The following is a 25,277-nucleotide window of genomic DNA, read 5'->3' on the forward strand; positions in this document are numbered from 1 at the left end:
ATGACAGGACTAGCATTTTCCTTACTTAGCTTTTTTTTTCTAATCACAACATGAAGCTACTTTAACTCAGAGAAGACAAAGCTTCCTATGGGGATCTGATTGGCCTATGTAATTTAGGACAAAGTAAACTTCTTTTTGTTAACCATTCAATGACTCGTGAGTACCTCATTCCTTCCCAACACTAAACCTGAGTGCTGATCTTAGAACTAACTCTAACAACTGACATCTTTGGAGAAGGCATTTTTTGTTGAGTAATATAAAGTTAGAAACTAGATTATAAGGAGCAGAAAACTGAGTGTGAGAAGAAATGAAGGAAACAATCATCGACATTTTTCCCCCTAGAAGTTTAGCTGTACACAGGAGGAGAAATAGACTCCAACCTAGAAGATTGTGAAGGAAAGACTGGGAGAATCATTTATATTGTAAGGAGACACAACCTTTAGTTCTACTGATGATGACTAGAGCTGGAGACTCAGTGCAAAACCTTTTAAAATCAAAGCCTGAGTAGAATACAGAGCCTATGAGAAAATTTTAAAAGGGAAGGGGAAAGAGCCATGTAACAGCAAAGTACCTTCAAATGAAGAATACTAGAAGCTAGTTGAATAAAAAGTGAATTCTTTTTCTTAAGAATCTTCTTAAGAATAATGAAATTTGAAGCAAACTGCATATGAATAACATAAGGACTTAGCCCTTAAAATGTAATTTTGGTTGTATGGAATACCACAACAGTATTTTCACATTTTCCATTAAATCAATCCTGTCCAATCTTTTCCTAGGCTTTCCTTGGATTATGAACCTTGTCACCTTTGTGGATATTTTCATTAAACTATACCCTAAGTCATCATATTCTGTCCAGTTGAGATTTATTTCTAAATTTTCTCATTAAGATATTTGTCCTTCAAGCTGACCTTAATTGCTAACTCAATCCCCTATCACCAAGCAGAGAATACAATCAGTCTTTGCATCTGGACATTTATCCAATATTTCCCCAAGTGAACTAGACTAGAAATCCCAGAAATTTTCTTTCTTGCTTCTGATCTTGCCCACAAAAGAATATAGCTGGGATATTTCATATAGGCCAGATGACTTATACATGTCCAAGCACAGTCCCACTGGTAAAATACTTTCTTTGGAATTTTGAGATCTTAATCTTCAAAAAAAGAAAATCAACATACTTTATTCTTAATCTTAGTCCTATCCTGGAATAAGTCAGGATAGAGAAGAGAATGCAAACTTGACTTGTGAGAGATTTAGATTTAAAAAAAATGAATTTTCCAATGCCCCCAAATTTAGACCTTTTAAAATATCAACCTTTAAGTCATATAATTTGGATGGGCTGTTCACAATTGGTTTTTTCTAATATCAAATACAGAGTTTCTGAGCTCCTAAGTGTCTATAACAACTTGACATCTTTCTAAAATGTATATTATAAATGTATCCATGAGATGACATAATTTTAAGAGACACTAATGCCAAGACTGACAATGATTTTAGCAAAGCTTCATCTGTAGTAAATCTGGACAGGGAAAATTGCCTTCCTAAGGGCTATTTCTCCAGGGATGGCTGCCTGAACCAAAAAGGAAACTGCCTGGTCAAACTCATTTATTATCACAATCTAAGAATGCTAAATGGTAACCTACAGGAATGGTCCAGGGGGAATTTCTTTTATACCTTTAACCAAAGAGTTTGTATTATTGATTATATAATAATAAGCCCTTCATTTCTCACCGCACTCTTGGGATAAATATTTTAGGCTAGTTTGAAATAACTAATCCCTATTATTTTCAACACACCCTCCATCTGCCCCTACCAATTCCACAAAGCTCAGTCTTACATATTTTATCATATACATAAATGAAGTGACAAGTTCACAAGGGAAAAAGAGGTTAACATGGGCTAAGGATTTCCACAATTTGATGAGTGACCTTCTAAGGGCAAACAGAATTATAGCACAGAATTCTGAGAGATGCTTCCCCTCTAGATACATATCAACAATTTAAAGAGATTGAGGTCGGTCCCATGATTTGGTAATTCAAGGACTAGATACTCATTGTCTTGATTTGTGGATTATTGGAGAGCCAAGAAATCCAGGGAAGACAAGTGTCTCAAAGAGAAATAATAAGGAAATCTATTACATTTAAATCATTTGCAAAAGTAACAAAGCTGTGTTACAGCCTATTACTATGTAGGATCTGTAATGCAAGATGGCTAACAAACTTTTTGCTTCTGTAATTTCTAACAGTCACAAAAAGTCAGTTAAACATCTTAGAATGTTCAGAAAGTCAGTTAGAACTTAAAGCTATAAATAGAGGTGAAGTTCCAACTGACGGAACTTTGGCCTTCTGGCTTTCTGCTGTAGCCGAAGGCTTTTGCTTTGGCCTTTCGGCTTTGGCCTTTCGGCTTTGGCCTAATTGCTTCGGCCTTGGCCTGTGCTTATTTTGTTTTGGGGAAATTTGGACCTATCTCATTTCTCTGGACCTCTCCCTGATCTCCCATCTCCATCCCTCCCCTTCCCTGATTTTTCCTTTGGGTTCTGGTTGGAAGGGAGGGCTTGGTGATTGAACATTATGGGTTTTAGTTTCTTTAGATAATTGGAGTATCCTCAAATAAGTTACCCCTAGGTTTGATAAAGACTTTATTTAAAAGGCAGTCAAATCTTCCTGACTGGGAGAGCCAGTCTCTCTCTCAGTCTAAACCTTTCCTCGACCCATCCCCCACCCTCACCCCTCTCCCTAGCAGCAATTAGAAAATCCTGAACCCCCTCCCCTTCTGACTGACCCTTGTTACCTATTCAAATCCTGTGGTGAGTCAGTGTGTTGAAAATTAAGACAAGGGCCAAGAGGAAAGAATCATTTTCCTTTATTTCTTGAGACAACTGGGGCATCCATCTTGACAGGAAGTACCCGCCTTCAAGACTTCCTCCAGCCATCAGTTTGACTGGCAGGGAGGGGCCCTCTCAACCCCTCCCTCAAGAGACTTTGAAACTAAGAAGAGAAACCCTCCAGTCAAGCCTAAAGGTTTCTTAATGGCCCTAATTTCCTCCCTGTATTCTCTGTCTCAAGCCTCTGGGAATAAACTTGTTTGAGTTGCCCTCTCCTTCATACCCCATTTCCCTTATCTCCTATATACCTTCCCATACCTTCATTTCCTCCCCAAATCACCTTATAATCACCCTAATATCCCCATTTATCCTTCCATTGACCCAAACTGTGTTTTCTTTGACCCTACTCAGATTATTTTATATTTTTTATAACACCTCAAATGAAAAATATTGGCAACTAGATGAAGAAAATGTGAACTTCCCTCTATATCTTCTTAAGGATCACAGAATCATAGATTCAGATAGGAAGGGGCTTCAGAGGTCACTAAGTTCAACTTCCTCATATTTCAGATCAAGAAAAAAAACTGGAGAAACATAACTCTCCAAGGAATGCCTTCAATCCAAATTTCTATTGCTGAGTGGAAAATTTTACTCAAATTTGTAGTCATATGACAATTCCCTCACAGTGTTCTTCACAATTGTGATATAACTACATCTATTCTGAATCATTTGATAATCATTTAAGTTGAAAATGACCCTAGGAAATTATTTTACCAGAAAAATTATTTATCTCTAATATTTTGTGATAGGCCTAAATGCTATCCAAACTCTTTGTTCAAATTACCACAGGTAATATAAACTCAAGATGGAATCAAAATCTGTTCTATCTTCAAAAAAAGAACTCTTTACATTAATCTCAGTAAATTTATGTAAGATTAGAATAATATTACTATGGATAACTGAAATATACTTCTTTAAGGTCTGTAAAATGCATTATAAATACTATTTCATTTATTCTTCAAAACAGCCCTATGAGGTGAGCATTATTGTTATCCCCATTTTATAGGTGACGTTCCTGAGGAGCTTATGTGTGAGCTTACATATTGTCCAGGGTCACAAAATGTGTAAATGTAAAAGGTAGGATTTGAAGTTAAGTCTTGCCAGACTCTAGTACTTTCTACAACATTGTCTCTTGATGCTAAAATTCCTCTACCTAATTTTTGGGACTGGACTTTTTGATATCATATCTTATACCAAAAGCAAGAATATTTATAGCACAAATATTTTAACTGCTTATCTCTATTTTATTTCAAGAAAATGGTTAAAAATGTTAGGGTTAGCAATATTCAAAAATCTCTCGACAAAATTTATTTCATAAATATCTTCTAGGATATTTATGAAATATGAAAAACTAAGGTTACTGATTCCTCTTCAAAATCAGTTTCATAATAAAATCAATGCCTCATGTTTATGTAGTGCTAAAGTTTATAAAATGCCTTCATCACATATGAATTATGCAGTAAACATAAAAGATTACTCCCATTTGATAAACGAATTTGAGGGGGCAGAAATGATGTCAGAAATAAAATTTCAATTTTTATCTAAGGTTATTTCTAGATTTCCTTCCAATTCCTATATTTAAAAAAAAATAAGTAGTTTAATGCAAATATTCAATGAACTGATACCACATACAACCATAGTCCCAAGAAGAAAACATATGCTTAAGGAAGTTAATTTTCTTTTTCATTTAAAAAAACAGGACTAACCATAGAGTTATAATTTAGATCTAGGAAGTATGTTTGAGTCCCTGAGGCAAATCTTCTCATTTTTCAGATCCAGAAAATATTCTGGAGAAGTTAAGTAACTTGCTCAGTCATACAACTACTATGAATTGAGGTATCCAAAAAATCAGCAAAGTATGCATACTGCTTATTTTATCATAGCCCAAAGAGATGAGAAAAAAGAAAAGGAAGCCCTTACACAAAAAATACTGATAGAGATTATCTTTGTTGTATTAAAGAATTGGAAACTAAGGAAATGATGATAATTTTGGAAAAGTTAGACAAATTATGGTATTTGAATACACCAAAAGAAAAGACAAAATGGATGGTTAACAAGACACCTGGGAAGATCTTTATGAACTCCGTAGAAAGTAAAGCAAACAAAATTAGGAGAAAAATATACACAATAACATTTTAAAGAAAAATAACTTTGAAAAACTCAAGAACTCTAATCAATATGATGACCAACTAGAATTCCAAGAAGAAGCATGATTGCTACCCATATCTTGATATTTTAAAAAGCAGGTCACCAGACTTGTCAAAGATATATTGGAAAGGGGGAAAAAAAAACCTACTGTAGGCTTTGGTGAAGGCAATATTCTAGCATTGGGAATATTCTTGCCTTTCTTGGCATTGCTGATTTACTGTTTCTCTCAGCAGTTGATAAAAAAAAAACTATACTTTCTGGGCAAGACATATAAAGAAGGTGTTTCTTTAGGCTTAAATCCTGAACTCACAATATTCCTGCATCTGGAATTTAGCTCTGAGAAATACCTGAGTTTACAATCTAAAAGGGAAGGGATATCTGGTACAGTCAGTCTGGGCTGAGAAGTATTTGATTTTTATTTTTCCATCCCCAATATCAGTGCAAATACTAAAATTTCATGTTCAAAGAGATTTAAAGTTGCCTCATTTAATTGGAAGGAATCAGAGCCAAGCCATTAGCAATGGTGCCAGCAGCCTTGGGGTCAGGATTACTTAGACCTTCTCTTGTGGTATACATCAAATTGAGAATGGGGTTCACATCATTCCAGAAAGGCTGGATCACCTGAAGGTTAACACAACTCCTGATAATCAATCTGTTATCTAAACATGTGCATCACTGTCTTCTCAGCTTTGTGTGTTGTCTCAAATTCTACATATATAACCTATGGGCAGCAAATATTCCTGTGATGTGATGTTCGTTCTCATTCTCAGGAATGAAACCAATATGTACCAATATGTGTATTCCTTCTCATGTCTTTCATGTAGTTTGGATCTGGAGTTGGAATGTTATTTATTGTAATGTCTGTGGCATCAGGGGCTCTGAAAGAGTCACTCCTCTAACACTTCTTTTGAAAACGGCATGAGGAGAAGGTCCAAGTAATCCTGACCCCAGGGCTGCTGGCACCATTGCAGATGCTTTAGCTATGATTCCTCCCCCCAAAAGGGCAACTTTAAATCTCATTGAACATGAAATTGGAGTATTTACACTGATGGTGGGTATAGAAAAACAATTTGATTTGAACCCAGGACCTTCCATCTCCAGGCCTGGCTCTCAATCCCCTGAGCCACCTAGCTAGGAAAAGAATTTGAAACAGAACCCAGAAAAGTATACTACTTCACAATAACTCACAGGCTACAACCCTTCACATGCCCATTGGGACTAGAGTCATGAAGATGAGTTCAAATCCTGCCTCAGATACTTACTAGCTGTGTGACCCATAGCAAGTCACTTAAACTCTGTTTACTTCAGTTTCCTCATCTATAAAATGAAGGTAATAATAGCATCTACTGCCAGGTTGGCTGTAAGGATCAAATGGGATAATAACTGTAAAATGCTTAGTAAAGTGTCTGGAACACAGTAAGTGCCATGTAAATTTTTGTTTAGTTTTGTTTGGTTTGTCTTTTTCAAGGCAAAGTGCCATAATTATTTTATATATCCTGTTGTAATAGAAGTTGGATGCAGAAGAGACCTGATATGCAACCTAGAAATTCCTCCTGGATCCCACGCCTCTACTGACACAGCCCAAGGTGTTTTGGCTATCACTATTGACCTATACAGAACTCATAATATACCCTAACTTACAGATCTTCTTGCTTCCACATAATGTACTTTTGCTAATCATTTTCTGAGCCTCAAATAGAAACTTTATATTTATACCTACTAAATTTCACTTTTATAAGACAAGACAACCAGAAGTGAAGTAAGCAAATACATTGTAATGGAAAGTGCATTGAATATGGGATCAGAAGATGGGGTCAGACCATATATATGACATATCATCAAGTCCATTTTATCTCTCTGGGCTTCAGTTTGGATTACATCATCTCTAAGCATTTCCAACTCTGAATCTAATGAATCTATTATTCTAGTCAAATGAGATCTCTTTGAATCTTGATATAATAATTCAATGTGTTAACTGTTCATTTCCACTTCCTCTAACTGATAAATTTGATAAGCATACCACCTACATTTTCACCAAAGTGAATGATAAATATTATAAGGTAAACAGATTCAAAGACAGATTCTTGGACATTCCTTATTAATTTTTCTTTAGGATGGAATTAATTAATCATTAATTACATTAATCGCTACTTTTAAAAAAAATTTAAACCCTTAACTTCTGCATATTGGCTCCTAGGTGGAAAAGTGGTAAGGGTGGGCAATGGGGGTCAAGTGACTTGCCCAGGGTCACACCGCTGGGAAGTGTCTGAGGCCGGATTTGAACCTAAGACTTCCTGTCTCTAGGCCTGACTCTCAATCCACTGAGCTACCCATCTGCCCCAATCACTAATTTTTTGATCTGATCATTTCATAAATTCCAAATCTACTTGACCCAACTCAGCCAACATCTCTTCATCTTGTCTACAGGAATATCAGACCGGACTTTGCTGAATGTACAACTAAAATTCAGGTACATACTATGTCTAGAGCACTCTCAACATGTACCAATTTAGTAACCTGTGACAAAAGGAAAAATAATTATTCTGGCATGACCTCTCTTTAAGGAATCTAAGCTAGTTCTTAGTGATTAATGTTTCCCTTCCTACAAACCATTCTTCTTATCATACTTCCATGAGGCTGAGACGTTACTTTAATAATGCAAAACACTAGGAGAGCAAATTGCATGGTAGGAGCTATGTAGAGCTGAGTAGGGGATACTCAGCTTGACCAAATCCTGCAAATATACAAAAATAAGAAAATAAAGTACCTCAAAACAAAGAAAATCAGGAGGGACATATCTTCTGGGGTTAGAGGGGAGAGAAGCCTAATGAGTGCTACCTCAAGGGGAGTTTGTAGAGGAGCAAACTTATTTATGTCCAAGCTACTGGAGGCAAAGAAACAGTACATGGAAGAAGCCCCAAACAGGCTGCCACAGAGGCCTAAAGTAAAAAAACTTCAGAACCAAGGGCAGCCCTATATGTGGCCTGAAGCAATGATACTGGTAGGGGAGAGCTGCTCCACGCAATTCCTACTCTTTTCCACATGGCTGAGGTTAAGCAAAAGCAAGAGCTAGGAATATCCCAAGAAGTTGCCACATAGCCTGAGGCAACTAGACAGAAGAGTAAAGGAGTAATCCAACACTAGCCCTACTTGCTTCCATATAGTCTGAGGTAATGAGAGGGCAGAGAGAGGAGCAGCCCAATTCAGGAGAAAACAGGGAAATAAAAAGCAGGGGCAGTGAAATCCAGCTGCTATGGGGAATAAAAGTAATAACTAGAAAAAAGCAAAAGACAAAGAAAAAGTCTAACCTTTAGAAAGTTGCTTTAGTGACAGGGAAGATCAAAATATAAACTCATAAGAGGAAAAAATGGAGGCAAAAAACAAACAAACAACACAATACAACACAACACAACACAACACAACACAACACACTGAAGAAAACAAACCCCTAAAGACTAGAATGGGTCAAATGGAAAGGGAGAGGGAAAAAAATGAAGAAATAATTAAATATACTAATCATCCATTTCTGTCCATTGGGTCCAACTCTTCCATGTATCCATAATAATTCATTTAGGTGTCTAACAAATGTGCTGAGGGATTAACATTATATCAATAAAAATGGAACTTGTGAGTTGTTCATAGATGGAATGCTTCATTTTTTTCCACTCATACATTTTTCTACTAACATTCTTTACTGCACGTTTTTCTGTATAAAGTCACCTTATTAATGTGTTGTATAAAGATCATGCCTACTATGTATGTTGCCATTTTCCATTAGGGTGATTGTCAACCTAATTTTCAGCAGGCTCTGTATTCTAAGTCTCACACATTATTATCAAGAGAATACCCATGCTAAAAAGATATCTTGGGGAAAATCATGGCATCATTAAAAAAATTACACAACTTCCTAAAACAAATTCAGCCTATTATGCCCCTTCTTTTCAATTCTGAGCTCAGTTTAGTGGTGTTTACCACTTTCATGGAGGAGATCCATCAGAGTATTTCTGACAGAGGATTAGATCCTCTAAACCAGGGGTCGGCAACATATGGCTCTTGAGCCATATCTGGCTCTTTTGAGGGCCAAATATGGCTCTTTCTGCAGGAGCCATAAAGTCAATTTTTTTTCAGGCGCTGTTACAGGAGCTCTCACTGTGAGCACTGTATGGCTCTCGCAAAATTATATTTTAAAAAATGTGGCGTTGCTCTTCCTCCTCCTCCTCCTCCTTCACTTCCTACTCCTCCTTCTCCTTGTCCTTCTCTTCCTTCTCTTCTTCCTTCTCACTATCATCATCACCATCATCTTCCTTCGCATTCTTCTCTTGCTCCTGCTCCTCTTGCTACTGCTTCTACCCCCATTCCCTTGGAGCGGACCATCCTGGTGCCTCTTTTGTGAAGCGGTGGCTGAGGAGACCCCCAGACTCGCCATGGCTGACGAGAAGCCGAAGGAAGGAGTCAAGACTGAAAACAATGTCCACATTAATTTGAAGGTGGTAGGGCAAGATGGCTCGGTGGTGCAGTTTAAGATTAAGAGGCACACACCACTTAGTAAACTAATGAAAGCCTATTGTGAACGACAGGGTTTGTCAATGAGGCAGATCAGATTCCGATTTGATGGGCAGCCAATCAATGAAACAGATACACCTGCACAGTTGGAGATGGAGGATGAAGATACAATTGAAGTATTCCAGCAGCAGACAAGAGGCATTTACTAAAAAGAGAACCTGCAACTCTGCTCCCAAGGAAAACAATACATTCACAATTAGAAAACCAAGATTTGGTTCCTTACATCCTGACTACTGCAGTATAGTTTTCTCTCTTCTTTGATTCCCTTCCCCCATTCCTTTATTGTACATAAAGTAACTGGTGTATGTGTACAGGCATAATGCGTATTTTTTTAACTAAATGGCCGATGGTATGTTTTGATCAACATCAAATGGAGATGGGGAGGGGGAAAAACAAACTGGTTCTGTGAAAATATCCCTATTCTCCATTAGTGGCATGCTCATTCAACTTTTATCTTTATATTCCAGTAAGTTAATTTGCTCTCACTATTTAACAACAACAACAACAACAACAAAAACACAAAAAAATCCTTGCATATCTTGTTTGACTGGATAATTTTAAGGTTTTTCTTTTATCATTGTAAAACCAAGGACGATTTTATAACTTTTTTTGTATGTAGCTATTACATGTAGGGCAATCTATCTCTCAATAGGGATAAATTACTATAAAGAAAATGATCCTAGATAGTTTTCCCTTCAAGTCAAACATCTTGTTGTTTAAATAAACTTCTTGTTTAAAAAAAATGTGATGTTTATGGCTCTCAAAGCCAAAAAGGTTGCCCACCGCTGCTCTACACACTCATTTGTAGATAACATTGTATGAATTGCATTAAAAACTGAAACACTGAAAAATCTACAAAATTTGATCCAAAATCACTCAAATGACTTTGCCTTACTTAACCACACAGTAAAAAGTAATTGGATGCCTACTGTATGGACTATGATATGAATTTTATGGATCACCTATATACTTATTCCATGAGTACATATGTTTTGGACAAATACTGCATATCGACAAAGAACTGGGCACAGAATTGAATAAAACACACGAAATCAACCTTTCATAAAAGAAGACAGAAAAATATAGGAAAGTAAAGATTTTACATACATACATTATATACATTAATTATAATAACATTTAGTTAATAATAATAATATATTGAAGAAGCATAAATCCAGAAGGAAACCCCCAAAAGGCTTATACTAGTAATTTGTAAAAGATAATTATGAAATAATAATTAAAATAAATACAGATAATAAATATTAAAATCTATGTAATATAGTCAAAGCACTGCTCAAGAGCAAATTCACAATCCTGAATATCTATATTGAGAAGAGAGAAAATGAACAAATTGAGTAAACACCCAAAAAAATCTAGAAATGGAACAAACCACTAGAAGCGTAGCTATCACCTTTGGGTTTCTAGTAAAAATTTTCTAGCAGAAAACTAAGATATAAAAGAGAAATAAGCAATCTAATAGATATTAAAACTACTGAAAAAAATTTAAAAACAAGGAAATGATAGAACTTTAAAACAATCCACAAAATGGATAAATCATTTTGGAAGTGTTTTTCTAAAAATGATTAAAAAAAACCTCAAGATACCAAAATTAAGAAAGCAAATGTAGAAATAACGTGGGGGGAAATATAATAAGAAAATCAACAGAAACATAAATATGTTAACAAATTTGAGAATATAAAAGAAATTTATGGTTATTTATAGTTGGTAGCATAGAGGACAGAGTGCAGGATTGATGTCAGAAAGATCTGAGTTCTTATTGTAACTCACACATTTACTTAGTTGTATGGCCCTGGGCAAATCATTTCACTTCTCTTAGCCTCAGCTTCTTCATCTATAAAATGGGGATAACAATAGCATCTATGTGATTGTTGTTAGGATAAAATAAGATATTATTATTAAACTTTGAAAACTTTAAAGCACTATATAAATCCTAGCTATTATTGCTATTAATAACAAACAAAAAAGTATGTAATACCAAAATTATAAAAAAAAAATAGGCAACCTACATAAAAAAGCTCAGATAGGTTATTAAAGAGCTGTCCTGTAAGAAGACATCAGCCAATCTATAGAGAATAAAGTAAGAACCATAAGAATAATTTATATATTAATAATCTCATTATAAAGAAAAATGAGTTACTGACTTTAGTTCTGATCAATGAAATGACTAATTGCAACTCCAGAGCACTTATGAAAAAAGAATACCTACCTATTGCATGACAGCATTGAAAATTATATTTTGACTTTAAAAAAATCTGCAAATAATGTATCATCACAGTTTTATATGCAATCTTCTCCTGATCTAAGATATATATGTATATACATATATATATATGCATGTAGAGAGAGACTGATATTGATATAGATGTATGTATGCATTTATGTAGTGTGTGTGTTTATTTTATCTGGTATAAAGTTCAGAATAAAACTTAAATAAAAAAGAAAGCATAGAAAAAAACACCAACAACTCAAAACAAATTTCATAAGATCACACTAAAGTTCTGAAGAACAAATAACTCCTATATTGCATATACTGTTATAAAAGATAATGATGTTGGGGGCAGCTGGGTAGCTCAGTGGATTGAGAGCCAGACCTAGAGACGGGAGGTCCTAGGTTCAAATCTGGACTCAGACACTTCCCAGCTGTGTGACCCTAGGCAAGTCACTTGACACCCATTGCCTCCCCTTGCCACTCTTCTGCCTTGGAGCCAATACACAGTATTGACTCCAAGATGAAAGGTAAGGGTTGAAAAAAAAAAAAAAAGATAATGATGTTAACAATTCAAGTCCCTTTATAAGCCATATATCATGTTGATCTCTAAAACAAAGATGAAGCCAAAAGAAAACTATAGATCAATATTATTAATGAATACAGTCACAAAAATACTAAATGAAATGGAAAACAAGATAAAGTATAATTTATCTATAGCATTTAAGGACGGCTAAATATAAGGCATTTAATATAATAAATTATATGAACAAGAAAAATAAAGACTACATTATCATTAAATGCAAAGCAATCTCTATAAAAACAAAGGACTCATCTATTTAAAATAGTCTTACAGAGCTATTTACATAATAGAACAAAAAGCAATTATTTGAATCTGTAAACTAATATTTTATAAAATGGAAGAACATTAAAAGCATTCCCATTAAAACATTGCTAAGTATGGATGCTCCTCTAGTCATTCCTATTTAACACAGTTTCAGACATCTTAGCAATAGCAATTAAACATGAAAAAGAAATTAAAGGGATCAGTACTGGCATTGAAGAAGTTAAAATATCTGCATTTTCAGATGACATTATTTTACATCTAGAAAATCTTCAATAGTCAATGACAATAAAAATGGATGTAAAAAATGAAAGATTATGCCAGAAAAATCATATGCATTGTGATAAAGAATCAAGGGAAATTGATAGAGAAAAACTCTTTACAAAAATAGTAAAACATATCACATTTGCCCACTAACTTAAGGTATGAATATATACAAGACTGCTAAATAAAGGCAAATTCAGAATGATTTTGACAGAAACAAAGGAAAGATCCAAAAATGTGGAGGCACATCTATGCTCACAGTTAGGTTCAACAAATACAGTAACAACATCAATCCTTCCCAAAGTAAATTTCATACAATGCCAATCAAAATATCAGTAAGTTATTTCATAGAATTAAATAAAGCCATAACAAAATTCACATGAAAACATACTAGAATATAATGAACTATGAAGAAGAAAACCAACAAAGGAAGACAGGATCACCAAAATTCTAAAGTCATAATTATAAAACCTGTCTGGTTTGGAAAAAGAACAGAGAAATAGATCAAGGGAACTCAGAAAGCCAATTCAGAAATAGAAGCCAATGTATTGTGAATTAAAGCCATGGAGATTAGTGCTCGATAAAACCAAGGTTTTAAAAAACACAGGGGAATAGGATCAGAAATCAGTAAATCTGAGAAACTCTGATATGGCAAAAATAATACTTCATACTATACATCTCTATTTCTTTCTATCAATCAGATATATTTATATAGATTGATTTCTTTATATAGTGTTTGTTCCCCATTCTGTAGGTAAGTTGATGTAGCCATGAGCATTGGGACTTGAGTCAGAAAGGTCTAAGTTTAAATCCAGCCTCAAGCACTTAGTTGTATGTCTCTGGGCAAGTCATTTAATTTCTGTCCTCCTCAATTATAAAATCGGGATAATAATAGCGCCTTCCTCAAAGAGTTGCTGTGAAGAAGAAATGAGAAAATATTTGCAAAGTATTTAGCACAGTGTGTGGCAGAGTGTAGGTGCTTAATAAATGCTTTCCTCCCTCTCCCATTGGATCACAGATAATGAGGTGTTAATATGGTAACAAGATATCATCAGCATGCACTGATCCTTTTCGGAAATGGAACACCTTTCTTTGATAGAATTAGAAAGAGCCTGACAACTTGATTAGCAAGAAGAATTGGCACTGACCATGTGCTTTAAATAGCCAAGCCCTAGGAACAGTGGAAGAGTCAAGGCAATTTGAGAGACTGAAAAAAGAGCCGACATTTAGAGAAGAGCTCATTTCTTCACCTCATGTGAGTGGGTAAAAGGGCTTATTTTTTCCTCCTTACACCATTGGTCATGCCATGTATCAGCAGTTCCTCATCAGAAGAACAAAACCCAATCTGTTTGTGAGAGTTCAAGATACTTGAGGTGCAAGGATATAGCTATGACTAAAGACTGGAAGCAATTTCAAGGAATATGGTGGCTTGGTAGCAGAGAACCAAAAAGCCAGCAATGGACTCAAGAGTAAGTTAGTACTGTCAACTGATCCAATAATATATGATGATCAACTGTGAATAACTCAACTGTTATCAGAAATGCAAGGATCCAAGACTATGCCAAGGGACTCATGATAGAAAAGGTTATCCATGCCATAAAAGGAACTGATGGAGTCTGAATGGAAATTGAAGCATGCCATTTTTCATTTTATTTCCTATATAAGTTTTTTTCCCCTTTGTATAAACAGTATGGTTTTTTTTTATTTTACAACACAATTAATATGGAAATATGTACTGAATGATAGCACAGGTATAACCGATATCATATTAACTGTCTTCTCAGGGAGCAGGGAGGGGTGTGAGGGAGGAAGAGAACATGGATTGCAAAATGTCAGAAAATGATTATTAAAAATTGTACCTAGCTATGTAGAGGTGCACATGTTCACTGTATGTCTGAGGTCATGGGCTTGGGTAAGAGTTGGGGAGGGCTCCACAAGAGGGAAACGACTTTGAGAATCAGCAATACTAGAAGAAAAGCCTTGGCTACATATGTTCTGAAAATAGTGCCTCGCTACCATGGTAATCCATGTATGTGGTCATTGTTCTCATCGATACTATGTATAAGAGAGGATTTACTGGGGATGGGAAAGAAGATTTGCAGGAACCAATCAAGCCTACCAGCTGACTGTCAAATGGAAATAGATTAATAAGGGGCTCAAAAGCTACCATATTAAGAATATAGCAATAGGTGTAGCTAAAATTTGACTTGATAGCATAAAGAGCACTACATACATATAACATTAAAGAACTTCTGTAATCTAGTTTTAACCCAGACTCCATCTTTACTTCAATCAATTCGTTAATCCTATGTTCTGACTCAAATCAATTTACTTTCCTACACAATTCCTATACAATTCAGTGCCTTAGGTGGAAGTGTGTAAAAAAAGCACTAGAATTCGAGAGGGGGAACTGGAGTTCAAATCCTGACTGCTACTTACTATCTTTCCATGATCAGAGGCAAGCCACAAGGCCACAATTTCTACATCCATAAATGCATGAGGATGGGCAAGATGACTTCAAACATCATTTCCAGAAATAAATCTGATCCTTCATTGGCCGCAACCCTCTATTTTTTTAACGCTTCATTTCTTTTTACCCCTACGCTTGCTATAGTCGTCTCTCCTCAACTCTTTTGGCGAATCATTTCAACTCCACACTACCTTATATATAGTTTTGAATCCTTTAACCCATGTCCTATCCCAGATCATACCTTTCCAACTCTCCAACTCCTATCATTCCCATCACTTTTTTACTTCATTTGTATTCATGTGCTGCTCAGCAGAACTGGGGAAGATCATAAAAATCATGTTGACTGGGTTCCACTACAAATTGATGTTACATAATCTCAATTAGGCCCTCACTACACCGAAGTAATCATATTACATCTTCCTAATTGATTCCTTGTTTTAGTTACCATAGCAACTATTCTAAATGATTTGTCACTTCTCATGTCTCTTCAATATCCTTTTCCCACCCTCTCAGCTGAGGATTTAGCCTCATACTTCACTGAAAAGAGGCTATCAAATGAGAGCTCCCTCTTCTCTGCTCTAATTCTTCTTATAACATCTCAACACTTTATCCACTATCTCCTCCTTCATTCTCACCTCTGGTCTCTTCCTTTGGCCAAGGCAAAGGACTCTATCTATATCTTTGACCCAACCTCCTCTCATCTCCTCATGAAGATGAACACTTTCACTCTATCTCCTAATCTTCAGTGTCTCTCTATCCAGTGGTACAATATTTGGGGATTTTTAATATTTTTAAATCCCCCCCAAGCAATTTAGGCAAGCTGTTTTGACTTCTCATATGAGATTACAAATTATGATTATAAACATGATCATAATAATTATTATAAATAACTGTGTTTTATATATCGGTCTACTACAAATGGTTTCCCTCCTCTCCCCCAACTATCATTCAGTGGCTTCTTGTGGTAGTTAGTTCTTTAGGTTAGTGTCTCTTCTTAAGCCCTCTTCCATAAGCCCTGACAAATATTTACTGATTAATTTTCAATGGTTACAAAATAGTCATCACTAAAGAAATTTTAAATACTTCTGATATATTTTACAATGATTCAATTAATGGGATTTGGGCATTGAAGAATTCTACTCTATCTCAAAAATTTCCAAAACATTTAACAGTCCATATTTGGAAATAAGACTGTCTCAGACAGATGTATAGAACTTTCACTTAATTGTTTACACAGGTTACAGTTAGATTTCATGGTTAAGCAGCTATTGAGACTCAAGGAGAAAATCCAAGTTATTAAGTGAAGAATCCTCAAATACTGACAAAATTGAGTTTAAAGAAGTAAATTCATTCATTTTTCAAGTCTATTTTTCAAACTTCCTTCTCCCTAACGCAACCTTGAGGTTATTTTTAATCAACTTGCATGAAAAGGAAGTCCTTGACATCAATTTAAAATATCTGGCCTGGAACTTCACCCCATTGACCCCCCAAATCCTTGAAAAACTAGATTTCTCACTCTTTCCTACTACCATGAAGTTCGTTCCCTTCTAACCCTCAAACTATTCAAAAACTAAATATTAAAAGCCATAAGTTCTCTCTGGAGCATATTAAATTTAGTCACACTGTACCTGAATTGAAAAGGAAATTTGAAAATTAACATTTTAAAAACAAAATCAAAAGAAAAGTAAATTCAAATATAACTTTTTGTGACCAAGAAAAAGACCAGAATTAATATTTATAGTATTACTAAATTCCCCTCATCTGGCCGTCACCAAACATCCAGATCCCCATTTCTTTTTACTGGACCTGGGTCACACCAAAGCTTACTATACAGACCTTTCCTGTTTTGAGCTGTCCTGGTCTCACCCTAATGTGGTGTAAATAGAACTGAATCAGATATAATGAATAGATTATCCAGCCAGATTTGACTATCTAAAAACTAATTCATTTACTTAGAATATATAGGACTATTTTTTTTAATGGTGGAATCTTTTGTTTTTGTTAAGCTAGGGAAGTCTATTTTTTGATATTTTTCTTTACTATTAAAAATAGATATTGAAATTCTTCCAGACAAATAATACAAAGAGATCTCCTCTTCGGCTGTGTGATTTATGCATATAATTCCCATTAATAATGGAGAATAAACCTTTAAAAAGCTTTATAGGAGGAAGTAAGGGATGGGAAAAGATGCCTGAAACTCTTTTCATTAAGGCAGCCAAGGGACATCTCTGAAAAAGAAAAAGGGTCTTTTGTAACCAAGAAGAATAACAGGTGATATTTCCTAATAATATGCAAAACAATAAAGTGTACCTAATAAAAACCGCTTTTGAAGATAAGGCCTCTTGAGTAACCCAAGTTAAGATGGAAGTTGCATTTAACATCCTGTCTTCTAATTTTGTTTATACTCCAAGTTTTTAATAGCTAGCACACAGGCACAGTACTTTAAGTGGATAATTTAGATTTTGCAGGAAGATGAAGGAAAGAAATTAAAACTTAATTTGTTTTTAATTCACCTACTTCAAGTTTTAAAATGTAATTTGTCATTTTTGGTCTGACACTGCTTATGGGCATGGCTACTATAGAAGAATTATGCTAAAGGATACAGAAAATGATAGAGATAGGAAATTGAATTTGACTCTTTTAAAGTTTTGAATCAACATTTTTGTTGTTTAGGTGCTTTATTGCTCTATTCATATTTATGCTTGTCAGCAAATTTCCTCTTGGCTACATCAGAAAGACAGCTGTTCATCTATGTTCCCCAAAGAATCAACACTATATCAAAGCAAGTCCTTGGCCCAGTATCACGATCTGACTTTGAGAAGAGTTGCCAGGTCCCTTCATTTAAGAGAATCAGTTTGTCACTTCTAGGACACAGACACTTTACATATTTATTTATTTATTTTTAAATTAACCACTACTACATTCCAACAACAATCCAGAAGAAAGTTAATTGCTAATGAGACATGATGGCTATGGGTAGTAGTAATGGAATTAACACATTCATACCCTCACTGATATGCAATACACCCACACACAAATATATGCATTCACATATATATCAAAGAAGTGCTGGGTGAAAAATCAGATTAAGTGTGGTCAATATAATAGGGTAGCGAGATGAAACACATGGGATTAATAGACAATCTGGAGACATCAAGGCAAATGGGAAGAGTCTACGTGTTGAGGAGCTGCCTTATATTGCCACAAGGGACACCATGGAAGAAAAATATTAGCAATAAGGATTCCCTCCTTCTTTCTCCCCACTCAACCTGTTCTGTACTTGGTATAAAAATTACAACATTGTTGAAATAAGAATTTTGGGTTGTTGGGTTTTTTTTCTTCCCTTCTTAGTGAGAATGGCTTGTATCCCTTTGGAACAAAATCATACATTCATGAAGCATAGAGATTCAGTTTGTGGTTGTGAAATAATTTTTTCTCTATCAAAAGTATAATAGTGCTATGTATGGATCAAATTTACATCTAACCTCAATAGGAGAGTGATCTGAAATAGCTGGCTCAGGAGGGCAAGAAGTATAGGACATTGTTTGAAATGATTAACCCAAGACCTGCAGAAATATTTGGGTATGGAGAATGTGACAAAATATTTTTAAAATATTTGATAGGAGTGGCTAGATTGTTCAGTAGTTAGAGAGCCAGACTTGGAGATGGGCTGTGTGAGATCCAAATCTGGATTCAGACACTTCCTAACTGTGTGAAGCTCTTCTACCTTTAAACCAAAACATAGTATTGATTCTAAGATAGAAGCTAAGGGTTTAAAAAAATTTGATAGAATGAAGATGCTTAAGCGCTGTGAAGAATATGGCATAGCTGGTAAACAAAAGAGAAGATAATCTCTAATAGCTAAATTATGAAAGTCAATATTGTTTAGCTAGAGACATGTTCCTGAGAAAATTGAATAAAGTCTAGCAACAATTTTGCTAATGAAAGAGAAATGTAGGAAAGGTGGATTACCATTCAGACTTTGTCTTAAGAAGACTGAGAAGGGGCAGCTGGGTAGCTCAGTGGATTGAGAGCCAGGCCTAGAGACGGGAGGTCCTAGGTTCAAATCCGGCTTCAGACACTTCCCAGCTGTGTGACCCTGGGCAAGTCACTTGACCCCCATTGCCTACCCTTACCACTCTTCCACCTATTAGTCAATACACAGAAGTTAAGGGTTTAAAATTAAAAAAAAAAAAGAAGAAGACTGAGAAAATGGTGGGGATAGTGATGGGCCCAATAAATGAAGGAAAAAGGAAAGGTTATGAAAAGAATTATTAATTAATAATAATATATTAAATCATGTTAGGCACTGGTAATACAGATACTAAGATAGTTCCTTCCAACAAGGAGTAAACATTCCTAGTTTTCTTTAAAATTATACTTGAGATAGCAAAAGATATTAGAAGAGATATCACAAAAGTTAAGGAAAACCACCAAATTAAAAGTTCCAAAAAAACTAAGTGGAGATATTTACTGCATAGACATTCTCACTTTAGGAAATGAGTACAGATTCCAAAGAAAGGTCAAACTGCCTATTCTTTTTAACTAGATAAATACAACATAATGAATGAAACAGCCACAAATTTAATTTTTTAAATATAAGTTTTTTTGGGGGGTGGGGGGGGAATATTTAAATTAAGAAGTAGAGACATAGCTCTGTTCCTAGAAGACAAAGACTTTGGGATCCAGGGATACTATTTATTGTTCAAGCATCAGTAGAGGGGAATAAAGCACAGCTGGGCCAAGGAAGAACTTACCTGGTATATATATATGGGTCACAGAGACGGGACAGAGTAAAGAAATAAATCACTGGCAAGTTGCTATTTAACTGTTATTGGCATTTTCTACAGATTTCAATGAGTTCAAATGTTGTCTTGAAATGCTGCCCTAGAGCAGTGGTTCCCAAACTTTTTTGGCCTGCCGCCCCCTTTCCAGAAAAAATATTACTCAGTGTCCCCCTGGAAATTATGAAACTATTTATTGAACTTAGAATATAATGTAATGCAAAAAAGTATGGCCGTCATCGCCTTCCTGGATTGCTGCAGCACCCACCAGGGGGTGGTAGTGCCCATTTTGGGAATCACTACCCTAGAGCAAAGCCCCAGTCACTCTGCCCTAGTTATGAATTTGGACTGGAGACATAAAATCATAGCACGACTATCATCATACTAACGTATTTTGGGGTATCAGTTTTTAAACCATAGATACCATTTAGCAGCTCATCTTATACATTAAAAAGCATCTCCCTCATGACAATTCTGTGTCATACATAGCCAAATATTAGGATCTTTATTTTACTGAGGAAAATTTCAAGATTCCAGAGGTTGACTTGCCCATTGTTAAACACCAATTAAGAGTTGGAGCGGATTTGAACCCAAAAGGTACTTTGATGATATGTTTTTAAAATGTAAATATCATATGTTAAGATACAGCTATGTTAAGATATATGTGTGTATACACACACATACACACAGAGGGGAGCATGGAGAGAGAGAGAGAGAGAGAGAGAGAGCGAGCGCACTTATCTAACTATATAAAATCCACTGGCCTTTTCCATCTTAACTTCTCTCTCCAAAATTTGGCAATAATGACTTCCTTCCAGTTACTGGATCTTTGCTAGGTTTTTGTGATGTGACACTATTCACTCTTAGTCCTTTTCGTACCTGTCTGACTGTTATCAGTGATCAGGAGCACTGATTTTTAAAAAGTTGAATTATTTTTAAACAACTAAATTAGACATTACTAAGCATGATATTAAAATCTTTGCTACATATACCACTGCAGCAATGTATTACATTTGCTCCAGTGTGAGTGTGTGTAGGCGTGTGTGTGTGTGTGTGTGTGTCCTTGGGAAATAAATTTTAAATGATAATGACATCTATTTTCAAAGTCTTATGTGAGAGTAAGTGCTTAATGTGTTCTCTCTCTCTCTCTCAATTAGAATAAAAAGTGACCTTGCGAAATGAAGAAATTTTTGAAAAGCAATTTTTACATTTGTAAAAATGCTTATTATTAAAACATATTGTTTGCAACCACTATGCTATAAGCTACAAATTAAGCTAATTTTGCACAAATGCTATAATTCTAACACCATAGCACCACCAGCCTGTTACTCTTGTTGCAGGTTTATGCTATTTTCTATGAATAAGACATAATTTTATATTACTAATATGAATTCTCTTCTAAAATGAAAGTAAAACTCTGCGAGGCTGTTATATAAAGACTACAAAGAAACCATTCTAATTTATTTGTTAAAAACAACATGGAAAAAATGAGCACATAGACAATAATATGGTTTACAGAGGCTTTAAGATTCAAAATTCCACAAAAGGCTGCTTAAATGAGAGGTAACAATCTACTTACAAAATAAATATAAAGACTGATATACAAAATTAGCATTGTTATGAAAGTATCAATGAAAATCTATGATCAAGAGAGAAGTTTTAATAAATAACACATTCTTCAAATTTTTAAAATATTTTCAATTCATCATATCAAACTTTCTTTCAAGAGACCACTCAAAGGATACTTCTTATAAGCTAGGCATTAAGGCCTCAAACAATCCACACAATCATATATGCCCAATCTTGCATTATGTGCCAGACATTGAAATAGGCCCCAAGAATATAACCATAGAAGTACAAAAATTACAAAAGTAACATAGTCTTTCACCCAATGAGAAACAATGACATTGTAATGGGATACAATGGTTCATAGAAAAAATAAATACTATAAAGATACAAAATTAGATACATAGTATAGTCAATGGGGCACTAATAACTTGGAGGGATTAGAAGTCTCTGGAAGGATATCCTCCTTACCAGGAGTTGGGAGCTTCAAGAGACAGGCATGAAGGCAGGAGCAGAAGCCCTACCCTAGAAGAGTAAGACAGACAGGGAGAGTATAAAGCAGGAGAGAATGGTGGCAAAGAGTCTACATATTATCATGGGGATTCATAGTGGAGTCTTGGTTAGAAGCTTGTCATTCCCTAAGAAAATTGTTAACACTGATTTCATTATTGCTGTTTAAGTAAAGGTGGGAGAAGGGTGGATGAGAGGAGAGAGTATCATGTGGGCAGAGGTAGAGCAGAAAGCAAATTGCCTAAATTAAGGCTCTAGTGTCCTATGAAATGGTTAGTTGGAATGAAACTCAGACTAATTCTATCTAAATAGAGAGGGTTGAAGCAGTTATTTCCTTATATAGAAAAGGAGATTGAGACAAACCAGGATTAAATGACTTGCCCAGGGTCAAAAAGCTAAAAATCATCTGAGGTCAGATTTGAACTCAAGATGAATCTTTCTGATACCAGGCCTTGCATTCTATCCACTCTGCCAGCACACTGCTCATAAATATTATAAAATCTTATAATTAAGGATGATGTATTTTAAGTAGTATCACTTCACAAGGCAGAGGGCATTGGGAGAATAAAATCAGTTTGTAGAAGATTTGTCAAAAGATCTAACTAAGAAAGGTCATCTCAAGGGTATTTAGGAAAGAAAATGGGAGAACAAGAAAAAGAAGAAAAATAAGAGATATGTAAAAAATATTAAGATAAACTACTTTTACCATTAAGGCCAGTGGAATCACCACACTTAAACTCTAATATCAGTCTAAAAAGTGCTCAGAGGAGGAAGAAATGGTATTATAAAGAACAAAGACAAGAAAAGCAGCTGGATTATACCAATATTATCTAGGGGAGGGAGATTCATGCTAGAAGACACATTAATTGTGAGAAAAAAGAGAAATAAATTAGCAAAGTATCTGAAGGAGGGAAAAAACCAAAGAGATAGTCGAAAAAATCTTAGATCTTATTTATCTCCCCAAAAGTTCTTGTGCTCTCTCTCTTTCATATATATATATATATATATATATACACACACACACACATACACACACATACATTTGTGTTTTTTATGTATGAGCCAACACACCAAAATTCGTAAAATGAAGCTAAAACAATCTTTAAGAGAATATTTATATCTCTAAGCTTTTATAATAGCAGAAGAAAAAGGAGATTAATGAATTGAGCACACAACAATGACAACTAAAAGAAAACAACCTAATAATTCCCAAAGAAGTATACTTTTAGAAAATCCTAAAAATAAAAAACAAAAAAGTAAGTTAGTAAGAAAATGAAAAGTTTACATGGAAATACCAAGAAAATAAATATGCCATTATCTAATTTTATTAAACTACATGTATACACATATATAATTCAGGGTACCAAAATAAAAAAATGAGATGGGGATATTAAAAAAGAACTGAGGGAAAATAAAGAAAATCATCAATAGCAATTAAAATGGTTACAATTACATGCCAATAAATTTAAAAATTTAAACAAAGTAAATGAATTTTTACACAAATTTTAAATGCCCAGATTAACAGAAGAGGATATAAATAATCTAAAAAATATGATTTTAGAAAATAAAATTCAGCAAGCTATATAAATATACTCCTGAAGAGGTGGAATGTTGGATACCAAACCTTGGTCCAGATGAATTTACAAATCAGTCAGTTAAATATTAAATTATTCCCATATGACAGACAATCTGCACAGTTCCTCTCTTCAATATGCTCATATACTAATGTGGAAACAACTATGTATATTCAAAATAGATAAAAAAAAAATAGATGGAAGGTTACTTGAAAGGGACGGATAGGCAGGAGGTCCGGGGAGTGTAGGGGAGAACTTTAGAATGGCCTCCTCTAAAAGGTGGGATTTGAACTAAATATTGAAGGAAGTCAGAGAACCCCGGATGAAAAGGTGAAGAGGATGAGCATTCCAGACAGTCAGTGAAAATTAAGACAGGAAATAGTGTGATATGTGAGGAACAGGAAGAAAGCTGGATGTTCTAGATCGTAGAGTATGTGGAGGAGAATAAAGTATAAGGACACTGTAACAACAGAAAGGTTGTAATGTCCTGATGAGATTTAAATGAAAAACAGAGGATTTAATATTTGATCTTTGGGCAAACAGGTGAAATTACTTTGGAGCTGAGGGGAAGATGGATTGAAATGGAGAGAGATTTGATTGAGGCAGAAAGACCAACCAGAAGGCTATTATAATTGTTCATGCCATGTGACTAAAGGGTAAAGGGACTATATGAGAGTTGTCATGAAAATATAAGTGGATTCTATCAAGCATCTAAAGAACAAAAAGTTAATTTGAAAATGTTCAAAAACAGAGAAAGGAGGCACTGTATCAAATTCTTTGTATTAGGTAAATATGATACTAGTAATCAAACCAAGAAAAGTAAACAGAGAAAGAAATATAAAAATTATTGAATACTGATACAAAAAATTGAAGAAAACTTTAAAAAAGAGGCTATAGCAATATGTTAAAAAAACATCCATTAGGACCAGTTTGGATTTGCATCTATTTACATTATTATAGTCATTGTACATATTTGTCTTTTGATTCTTTCTCTGTATCATTTCATCCAGGTATTTCTATGTTTTTTCTAAATTCAGCATATTCTCCATTTCTTATAGGTAAGGGGAAGGAGAGCAAGCATTTATTAAGTGTTTACTTACTATGTGTCAGATACTGTGCTAAATGCTTTACAAATATTATCTGTGGGAAGGTGCTAATATTATTCCAATTTTTAAACTGAGGAAACTAGAGGTTTAAAGGACTTGCCCAGGGTCACATAGCTAGCACCTGAGGCTGTATTTGAACTAAGCTCTTCTTGGATTCCTAAGGAAGCACTCTATTCACCGCACCACCTCATGATATTCTGTTCTATTTCATATACCATAACTTGTTCATCCATGTCCCATTGAATTTAAGGATGCTTAAACTTGGAAAAACTATGATAAATCACATTTCCAAAAAAAAAAAAATTTTAAATACAAGATCATAGCATCAGATGCAATGAGG

At 34.8% G+C, this 25,277-nt stretch overlaps 2 protein-coding genes across 3 annotated transcripts in view; one reads left to right on the plus strand and one right to left on the minus strand.

Moving 5' to 3' along the window:
- Positions 1-25,277, minus strand: part of CEP128 (centrosomal protein 128) — a 499,758-nt gene that overhangs the window by 171,738 nt on the left and 302,743 nt on the right. The gene's annotated exons all lie outside the window — the stretch shown is intronic.
- On the plus strand, positions 9,454-9,741 carry LOC123237821 (small ubiquitin-related modifier 2-like). Of its 2 annotated transcripts, XM_044664983.1 has the most exons (2): positions 9,454-9,607; positions 9,665-9,741. In XM_044664983.1, the coding sequence occupies exons 1-2, from the start codon at positions 9,454-9,456 to the stop codon at positions 9,739-9,741; spliced, it is 231 nt and encodes a 76-aa protein (XP_044520918.1). The 2 variants fall into 2 exon arrangements, with proteins under 2 accessions (XP_044520918.1, XP_044520917.1); XM_044664982.1 differs by having other exon boundaries at positions 9,454-9,741.

This window comes from Gracilinanus agilis, chromosome 2 (assembly GCF_016433145.1).
Source record: "Gracilinanus agilis isolate LMUSP501 chromosome 2, AgileGrace, whole genome shotgun sequence".
Taxonomy (NCBI): domain Eukaryota; kingdom Metazoa; phylum Chordata; class Mammalia; order Didelphimorphia; family Didelphidae; genus Gracilinanus; species Gracilinanus agilis.

Excerpts from the sequence above, each read along its gene's own strand:
- LOC123237821 (XM_044664982.1), top strand. The coding sequence starts at position 9,454 with ATGGCTGACGAGAAGCCGAAGGAAGGAGTCAAGACTGAAAACAATGTC.